Source organism: Silurus aristotelis, assembly GCF_946808225.1.
Source record: "Silurus aristotelis genome assembly, chromosome: 19".
Lineage (NCBI taxonomy): Eukaryota > Metazoa > Chordata > Actinopteri > Siluriformes > Siluridae > Silurus > Silurus aristotelis.
In genome coordinates, this window is record NC_139592.1 from 19527002 (window position 1) to 19537592 (window position 10591).

The 10591-nt window shown below is 41.0% G+C and overlaps 2 protein-coding genes across 2 annotated transcripts in view; one reads left to right on the forward strand and one right to left on the reverse strand.

The window, feature by feature from the left end:
* The window catches only part of fmnl3 (formin-like 3), a 268194-nt gene that overhangs the window by 232763 nt on the left and 24840 nt on the right, over nt 1-10591 (forward strand). The gene's annotated exons all lie outside the window — the stretch shown is intronic.
* senp1 (SUMO specific peptidase 1) lies at nt 1397-9383 on the reverse strand. The gene is made up of 18 exons (XM_083570515.1): nt 8776-9383; nt 8229-8290; nt 7958-8151; nt 7442-7526; nt 7053-7236; nt 6595-6742; nt 6370-6488; nt 6003-6295; nt 5587-5650; nt 4984-5022; nt 4815-4899; nt 4571-4714; nt 4116-4247; nt 3273-3476; nt 2901-2980; nt 2658-2742; nt 2167-2262; nt 1397-2079 (listed from the first exon to the last, which is right to left on the reverse strand). The coding sequence occupies exons 1-18, from the start codon at nt 8895-8897 to the stop codon at nt 2017-2019; spliced, it is 2199 nt and encodes a 732-aa protein (XP_083426641.1). The 5' UTR covers nt 8898-9383; the 3' UTR covers nt 1397-2016.

Sequence of the window (10591 nt, forward strand, 5' to 3'; positions counted from 1 at the left end):
CTTTTCCGTTTTACACAACACCCATGTAGCTGAATGAGCACAAATCTCCATAAGCACATATAAACATCTCCAGATGTTCCACTAGACTTTTATAACAGCAAATGTGGACTAAATATAGAATGGAAAATGTTCAGAAAGCACACACACATCATAGTCATGTGTCCACAAACTTTTGTTCATACAGGGCATCACTAGATCACCAGGCCACCACCTGGCCCAGGAGAATATCTACCCTATGGTGGCAAGGCTGACTGTTCGTTATGAGTAAAGATGTGTAGATTATAACACATCCCATTCCCAAATATCCCATTCTTGTCTGCTCCAGAAGGTAATTGCTACCAATCCCACCCACTGATGATTAAAACAAAAAGCTGAGTTAACTCTACTTCACTGCTAACCGCCAGGGATCTAGTCGGCACATGCCAAGAGCTTCTAACAAAAGTAACAGTGTCTTTCACCGTTTTCTTGTCACTTCATAAATCTCTGTTTTCGTTAGGGTATCTGAATGTCACAGGAGTAGAAATTTTATTCCAGCAGTTGGCCCCCAACCTTTTCATGGTTCAAGACCTTGCTATGGCAGATTGCTGCTGACCTGAGAGATTCCTTCCCTTTTGGATTAAAAATGTAGACCCCTTTGCTAAAAGTAGATCACTTTGCTAAAGTAGTAACACACAAAAAAGGGGTGAAGGTTTGATCAAAACACATGAACCAGTCAGACTAAGGGACAATGTTGTGACTATCAATGACCTGAGTGTCATAAGGTCAGATGACACACACTGCCCTGTATAAATAAAAAGAAAATAATTACTGTACAGTTAAGCAATCCAGGATATACAGCCTCAGGTTTTTTTTTATTTCTGGAAAGACCAGATCTACATACAAAACATTAATAAAAGGTACAAAAAATGTATTAAATATGACTTCAATTAATCTGTCCCGACACGGTATGTACATATAATTGCAAATATAGTGGAGACAGAAAAAACCCCGAAACGCCTGCAAGTATCTAAATATAGTACACTTACATTAAGGGAGGCGAGTATCCTCTGGAGTCAATAGAAAACAGGAGGATGCTATACTGCTGGTTCTATTTACAGGTCGAGTTGCCCTACACTGACCTCTCTAGATAAATTCGTGCAGATCCAATTTGCCACTCTGCTGCTTGTCCCATCCTACAGAAAAAAATAACCATAAGAAATTGTTTATTGGCTGTCCATATGGAGCCCTGCCTGAATGAACCTGCCTTAAAAAAAAAACAAACAAAAAAAAACCTAAAATATTTTATTTATTTATATATATATATATATATATATATATATATATATATATATATATATATATATATATATATATATATAGTTGTAACTCTTGCATATTTTGACTTATGCAATTTGGCCATTTTATTATATATATAATAATCTTTTGTAAAATACAAAGGCCTGAGCATCAAAAATAGTGTTACGTAGTATGTTTTTTTTTTAGTTTACAAAAACAGAGATTGTCAGTTTGAGCTGCTGTTGGTCCAAAGCTGCCTCCTTCTGCATCAGTAACCCCTTACCCCAATGTTTTTGATGCCCCCCCAAAAAAAACCTACACTATTAAAACCTCAGTTATGACTCCAGAACATTCTTCTCAACTCTGCTTCGAAACAAAAAAAAAAAAAAAAAGGTTGGTGGAGCATTTTTTTATAAATTCCTGATAAATGATACTAGCAGGGACGGAAGGGGGGAATCATGCAGAGAATTCTAATCAAAAAGCTAAAGCATGTCAGGTAGCTGGATGAATTTTGCTGAAGGGAACGTGAAAAAAAAATTGCAGGGTCCCATTGAAGACATGATTAAAAATTCAAGCAGGCTGAGCATCAAGCAAAAGCTGAGAGAAAGTGTGATTGCACCACTTCTGTTTCTTAGTCAAGTGTCCAATCAAAGTGAGGTATTAATCTGAATTAAAAAAAAAAAACCTCTGAGAAAGAGCTTCATGTCCTTGTTTTCCCCGGTTGAGTCCTCAAAAGACCAATCACAGAAGTTTCCGGTTCAAGATCTCCCACACCATCCGTCTCCGGAAATACGGCATGTGTTTCTGAAAGAAATAAACGGTGCTTAAACGGGTCCAACAAACAAGATTTTCAAACCACAACCCCTCAGAAGCCACAGTGCGCAGACGTACCTGTGTAAATGTGATTGGTTTGTCTTTGGTGATGTATTCGGCGTACTTGCATGTGAACATCCCACAGTCGCTGCCATTCATTTGCTGAGGAATCTCCTGAAAGGTTGAAAAAAAAAAAAAATCTAAAAATAATTCAGTAAGCTTTTTTTAATGTCGGTCTGAAAAGTGATTCAGCAAATACACATCTAACAGTTTATTACACTGCCAATGAATGTGTGTACATAAAAAGAATTAGATTGATTTTGCCCTCGAGATCTGAACAGCATTACGAGAGCAAACCACAGGTATTACCTGTCAGAACTCCACAATGCACCGTGAAGAGTAAAACATTAAAAGAATGTGGCTTTCGAACTAAAAGAAGAATATCACATCACATAAGCCTCTATTTTCTTTCTAAAAAACATATGCAGATGAATTGGTTCACTTTATTTTGGCATAATTCTTCCATACTGTTTTGGGAATCAGAACCCACGTTTGATTGCAGAACTCACGTTGCGTTTTTTACTATGAAGGATCCAGTCTGAGGTATCAAAAGCTTGCTTCTTTTTGTCTTCGCGTTCCTGCTTCAAATATTTTCTGTGGGATTGAAGTACATCGTTTATTTTCCACATAAAAAAGATCCAGACGGCAAATTTATGACACACGGGTTTAACACCGGGGGGTGGGGGTGGGGGGATGTGCACTGCCACTGGCTGCAATCCCAGTTCCTTTTCTCACTCTGGAAAAGTACTTACAGCAAAATCTGACAAGCTTCGTCATTGCTCCCGCCCATGGAATCAAAGTACGTGATGGTCTTTTTGCGGAAATCTACTACCTGACAGGGATGAGAGAGAAAGAATGATCAGAATAATGATGTAAAACTACAGAAAAATAAGTAATCAGCAACACAACATACCGAGTAGAACAACTTTAGAGGTGCGATAGCAAAAAACCAGTACGGCAGCAATGGAAAATATTTGAATAATGATTACACATGGCATTAAACAACTCGTCGACTTCAATTTGTCCGTCATGACATCCGATTTATTACTGATGCCGCCGCACTGGAGATCTGCCAGAACTACACATTTTATACATTTGTGTGCCTGTACTCATTTCCAACTTACAGAGAGACACCAGTGCACTCCTAAGTGGACAGGCACCAAGATAATATCCACAGAGAAAATGTCCACCTTCTTGGTCCAGCGGCGTACGGTTGAGTAGCCTGAGCTGCGTAACTTGGGAAAGAAAAACGTGTTGAACGTGTAGACGGAGGGCAAGCGGGGCAACTTGCTCCGCTCCACCAGCATGTCCATGTAGAAGTTTATCACCTGTAGATGAAGAGGTGAAGCAGTTTATTTAGTGTATGTGTGTGTGTGTGTATATATATATATATATATAAATAAAAAACACACACACACACACACACACATTGGTCACATTCTTGATACAGTGATCAGGCATAACATTATGACCACCTGCCTAATATTGTATTGGTCCCCCTTTTGCTGCCAAAACAGTCCTGACGCATCAAGCATTAACTTCTTCACTAATATGAGCTACAGGAGCTCGTCTGTTGGATCAGACCACAAATGCCAGCCTTCACTTCCTACGTGCATCAATGAGCCTCGGCCGCTGATGACCCCTGTCACCGGTTCACCACTGTTCCTTCCTTGGACCACTTTTGATAGATACTGAACACTGCAGACCAGGAACATTCCACAAGAGCTGCAGTTTTGGAGATGCTCCAACCCCGTTTCACTTGTTGCCTAATAAATCCCACCCACTAACAGGTGCCATGATGAAGATATAATCGGGGTTATTCACTTCACCTGTCACAATGTTATGCCTGCTCGATATATATGCATCACAACTCCAACTATGGCTATATTTCTTATTCTTCAATTCTTTCCAGTGAAAGTCACCAATGTGTGATGAGGGTTTGCTGAGTATGTTCCTATCGGACTGACCTCGTCATTGAGCCAGTTGAGGTTGCTGAGAGTCTGAAGGTCTTTCCCGGTGATCTTGTGGCGGAATCCCTTGCTGAGCACCTCGTCCTGATTTATTCCTCTTAGTGCCTGGCTAACTTCGTTTTCCATGGCCTGCATGCAACACACTCGTTAAACACGTAATCTAGGATAGGGGTCATTTATTTCAGTTCAGCATAATTTGTTGATTTAGCTGCTTAAGGACACCTCATTTAACTTTATATTTAACCACCAGGTTTAGTAATTATGTGGAAGCAGGATAATCATCAAGCTCAACCTCTGGAACTAGTTTTATCTAGAATTGGATGCATTGCTTAAATGTACAATGATGGATTACGTGTAATATGGTTTCTTGATTATACAGAAATAATGGCCAGATATTTGGCTGTTTAACCAGAAAGTTCAGCATGGAATTTTTTTTTTTTTTTTTTTTTTACCTCTGTCAACTCTGGGAATTCCTGTTCTTTTGCTTCGGTCTCTGGTTCCACAATGACAGGCGTCACAGGAACCTCCTTTTCCAGAGGGACCCTCACCCTCAGCTCCACACTTTTTAAATCAGCTCTACCCTCGCCGGAAAGACGCTATTTGATTACCCACACATAAAACAAGGAAAAATGGGTTAGAAAAGAGAAATGCAGCAAATACAAGTGGTATATGTAAAAGTAGAGGCTTCAAACTCACCTGATACAGAAGCTGAGATGTGAGAGCCTCTTGCTCGTCTATTAGCCTCCGTCTCTCCCGAGCGCGAGCGTCATAAAGGCTAGTCCTGCACGCACACGAGTACGACAAATGAAACTTAATGTTCTAAAAAGTCTATTAACAGTCAACATAATTCTGTGAAGAGACTCACAGTTCTTTGATCCAGAGTTCAGCTTGGAAGCATGGCACACTGCAAAGAGACAAAATCATTAGCTTCCTAAATTTAATTAGAGAACATGTTTCCCAGCTATTGGTGAGGACTGTCTAGTTTTCGCTGTTTTGTAGAGAAGAAAGACGTTCAAGCGTCAAATTGTGTGTACACTTTCCTCGAGAAATACAGTTACATGATAGTTAAGCCTATATATAAAAGCAAATATTGAACTAATGCTTTAAAGGAGAATTTTAAAGGATTAATCCAAGCACCATCGAGCAATAACAACTATCTACCAAGAGGGTGGGTATCGTCTGGCACAAATATTGACTGGGTAATTGAAAATAATGGATGTGCAAATTACCTAAATGTTCACATCCAGGCCAAATGAGTAAGGCAGCATGACACAACAGGCAGGAATTTTTAATAACCTGATGATGCACTTCTGCGTCTATTATTACTTTTCAGACTTGTAAAACCGTTATGATTAAATTCGCAAATAATTTTCTGCCATGAAATTTCAGTGCCAAAATAATTGCATTTGCCAGGAGTTTGTGATTGACCAAATGCCAGAAATCAAGAAATCAGACTGAGAACGTTTACCTTGAACACTCTGTTCTTTTGCCATGTTGCTCCTTTACAAAAATGACAGAATCCCCATCGTGAGCTGTGAATGGAAAAACCAAAGAATATAAATCAAGCAGCCAATTCTTAGAATGACTACCTCTTAAATAAAATGTACAACAAGCTAGAGAGACTAGGCATGTCCCAGAATCTAGTTTCATAATCCCTAGACTGTGTTTACAAGTACTGTAAATGTAGTTCTGAGCACAGAGCTCTATTGTAATTGGCTGTCTTGGTGCATGGTGTGATGCTCCTTTGAACCATCAGCAATCCAACAGGTGTCACAAATACAACTGCATCATGTAGTGACAATTTTAGAAGTCAATGACAACAATCCTACATCTAGCGCAAACGTTAAACTTTTTTTTTTTTTTTCTTGCAACAGCGAGAAGTACCTGAATGCACACCAGAAGACTGCGTGTCCTGAGAAGAAGTGTCTTGAAGAGCCGCCGGTGAGGGCACCGAGTGCTCGACTAACACCATTTTCCTTGAGACGTATTTGCCGTCTGAATCAGGATCCCAGGGCTGTGTTTCGGGCCCGTTGGTGTGTGCACAAGGACTGTGCATTGCGCTTGAGGTCTGGGGACTTGGAGACAGACTGGACAAACCGAGAAAAGACTCCCCCGTTCCTGAGCCTTCTGGTGAGGTACACTGCAGCAGCCTGCGACTCGAGGTCAGGAAACTGGAACTGAGGACCAGACAACACAGTAAATATCCACAGGAATGCTTCATTACGCATAATGACAGTTCTTAAACACTCACAAATCACGATGTGAACGAATCCCTGGGTTAGAAAGGCTGTCAGAGAAGAATGATGACTGGCCGCCAGACACTATGGCTAGTAACTGCCGGTATACCTCCTTCTCCTCCTCGCGTACTGACTAAAAACAGTAAAGGGAGAGAAAAACACTTGAACATAAACAAACTATGACAGTGAATACGAGCAGCCATGTAGGTTTAACATGAGTAGATCTGAACGAGTCAAACCTCTTGTGCAGTGCAGTGAGTTCTGCCTCTCCAGTGATGGCTAGAGGAGCCGGGGGAAGGATTCTGCACCACTCGAATAGGAAAGGTTTTCTCATACATACTGGTGTATGATGTGTTCCTCGTGCTTGTACCAGGAGTGAAAAATTGTCTGAGAAAATAAAAGGAAGCTGCTTATTACATTTTAGTACAAAAAAAAAAAAAACTTATACAAACTAAGATATATTTTAGACCTTTTATTAAATGAAGTCATCAACCCAAAAAATTAGGGGTGCATTATTGGCTGCTTAGAAAAAAAATATCTAAAACATGGGAATTAAGCATTATTCAAAATCATTTTATTTAATACAATTTTCCACGTCCCATATTAGGACACACTCACTATATCCCCCATCAAAACCTGTATGTTAAAAAACAGAGTGTACAGGATATGGGAAGATAATTAGTAATACAATACACACCTCGGAGATCTTTGTGCTCTGACATAAAGAGGACGGCCGAGCCGCGTAACCGAGCAGGGTTTCGCAGTGCAGGTTGAAACCGGATGGCCGTTGGATTTGTGCGTCTCGTGGGGTGGAAGGCTTGCGTGTGCATGTCGTTTGCCGACCTTCAATATACTCACTGACTCTTCGGTACTTGAAGAGTCTAAAAGGGAAATAATCGGTTTAAGATTTTAACCTACCTCTGATGTCCTTAGATAGAGTCTTGGTGAACCATTGTTGATTTATTCATTAATAGTCTTTAAACCACTTTGGTACGTCGCTCTGGTTATGGGCGCGTTTACATTTAAATTTACTGCATTTAGTAAACAGACGTGAAGGAATGCTGGATAAGAAATCTGCCTCGTCACCTGATTTCACAATGGTCTTCCATTCAAAAGATGTAGCAGGAGCAACAAAGACATCCTTGTGGGTTTCATCCTGTCTTACAATCAACTGAGAGGGAAAAACATGCTCAAGTTAGAACAAATATTAATATGAAAATCTTTAAAATGTCAAAAAGAGTTCTATAGATAATGCAGTTTTTTTTTTTTTACTTAAACCCAAATAATTTTAAATGAATTTTTGTCTTAGAATTTTCACACGACAAAAGCAAAGCAAATATAAATGTACCTTAGAAGGAAAATTCTGTGATTCTTTCTGGTAGGTACTTGAAAGGCAAAGTACTATCCCCCCCCCCCCCCTTTAATGCTAAACCTTCAGTTTGTCTTTCTTCTTTAGCTTACAAAGCATTTAATGTAAAGAATACCAAAAACAGTGCACAGACATATAACGTTACCACAAAAAAAAAAAAAAAACCCACAACATAGCATAATCCCCACATTCTCTATACTTTCTCAGTGTGGCATCAACAGACAGTTCAGCACCTCGCTTTCTCTCCACACCGATCCTGATGAATTGGCAGGATCAGGTGATGCTATTTGAGTTCGAGGTGGACCAGGGGAAGCAGGTAGCATGTTCCTCAAGGTTGGACTAACGCTGTCACGCATCCACAAAGCAACGCTGGAGCCATGGGTCTTCATCCCTTCAGCAGCATTCTTCATAGTATCCATAAAATCTCCTAGCACACAACCAATGGGTCTATGCATCAAAGTCTGGTTAAACACCATGAATCGGATTTAAATGACAATGACTTACCCATTCTAAACTTCTTGACCGCTTGGTCTGCTTCATAGTTAACGGCATCCCCGTCTTCCAAACTGTCAATCAAACAAAAAGATGGTTTGTATACGTTACAGGCTGACTAACACTAGACATACATGACCACACGATGCTTGGATGCAATTAAATCCTGACCCAATAGAGCACACGATCCCAACTCTGTGCCTTAAGAACCCCCTTGAGTTTTCCCAAAACCAAGAAAATCCACCCAAATCAACTCAAGAAAGGTTTAGTAGAAACAAAGAGCATTTCAGTGCAGCGAAAACTTGGCAAAGCTGTTGAAGTTCACCATGTCCACCATGCCACTGGTGTAAATAATACTCCATCACGCACGGGATCATCCCCTGGTGGTCCCTTTGCACTGCTGAGAGACGAAGGAAGACTGAACTCTCTTGTACGGACAGTCAGGAACTTGACACCTGGGGTACTTTATGAGTGTTTTCTTCCAGCCTACTTTTTGCTCATCCCCAAACAACCTTTCAGACTTCTCCCCCCTCCCTCTACCGACAGTCTAAACACTCACCCCTCTAACGGTCTCTTCCTCCGGTCAGACCGGACACCGTCGGACGGATCTTGGGCAGTCGGCACGTCGTTGCGCAGCGTCGCGATTCCGCTTTCAATCCATTCGCAGAATTTGTTGAACATTTCGACGGACTCTCGTTAGAGGCAAGAAGTCAAACAAAATCTCTCCGCACGAAATACACCAAAACGCACTGAACGTCAACGAGCTCCGGCATTCGCGTCACTCCCGCCCGGCTGCATGCTAGTGTCCAGAATAACCGGACGCTAACTAGCTTTGATAGCCGACTAGCCCAATCCCCATTTCCAGTAAAAGCGCCGGGCTAGCTCGCTAACTAAGCAGTACCTCTCTAACCTAACTAGCTAGGTAGCTCGCGACGCTAATACTAGCGATAATTCGCCAAAATAATAGACTCCGCCTATTTCAACTACCGCCAAACTCTCCTCAGTGTATCACCATAATTGGCTGAGATTTATTTTATTTATTTTCAAAACTAAACCAAAACATTGAATGCGGGAGAAAAAAAAGCACATGAACTTCTTTTGCACGCTAACCCTCTCCCGCTTCTTCCTCATTTAAAACCACAACATGGCGGACTTAAGCACCTGAGCATCGCGACCTCTCATTGGCTGGCGTGCGGCGCGCGCGTGCAGCGTTCGGCCACGCGATTCGCCCAACCGACTGCCGCGTAATGACGTCATAACTCTCCCTTCTATTAAAGGAGGCGGTGATGGTAATTTTTATTTATTTATTATTATTATTATAAAAATTTTTTTTTATTTTATTTATTTCTTTTTTTGCTCTAGCAAGTGTCAGAACGCAACATACAAACATATCCGTGGCCAGCAAGGCTTTCTTTGCTGGCTGGAACTCCACCAGTATCACTAAATTACCATTTAATATCAATTTACCCATCAATATGTATAAAATTATTTTCAGTAGTCTATTTTTTTTTTCATTTTCATAGCATTTCTCACAGTTCAAGCAGTGCATTTTCGTTAAAGGTTTCTATACAATCGTATTTCATCCATCACATCACGTGTTGCTAGGATGTTGATGCGAGGCCTTCAGAATCAGCAGTGTAGCCACCTGTACATTTAAGTACATATTGTTTAAAGCTGTTGCTTTAACCAATCAGATTTCAAATTGGCAGCTCCAGGTCCATCTAGCAGGCATCCAATAACGTCGCATTCACGTGGAACTGCAAGTACCGCATCTGTAAAAAACTGCAAATGTTTAAATAAATTTGTGTGAATTTAATAGTTTTTCAATCCACAATGGCTGACAGAGGAGAGGAAATCAATTTGATCGCAGATACACTTTTCTGTAGGATGGCTTTAGAGGTAAAGAAGACGAGATGGAAAGTGAGGACTGAAGGAAGAATAAGATGGTGTAAATGGAAGGGGGGAAGACTGTAGTGTAAGGTTCAGGGAAGAGGTCAGACAGGGGCTCGGTGGTGCTGAAAAGGTGCTGGATGATTGGGGAACTACTGCAGAAGTGATGAGGGAGACAAAGAGACGGTGGTGGAATGAGGAAGTGCAGGAGAGCATAAGGAGAAAAAGGTTGGCGAAACAGGATTGGGATTGGCAGAGAGAAGAGAAAAGTAGGCAGGAGTACAAGAAGATGCGGCAGCAGGTGAAGAGGGATGTGGTGAAGGCAAAGAAAAGGCCATATGAAGAGCAGCTGATGAATGAGGAAAATGAGAGAGAGAAGGTTGGATGATGTGGAGATGGCAGGAAGTGGATAGGATTCATAAGGAGGACGTGAGAGCAGCAATTAAAAGGATGAAAACTGGAAAGTCGTTTGGACCAGGTGACAT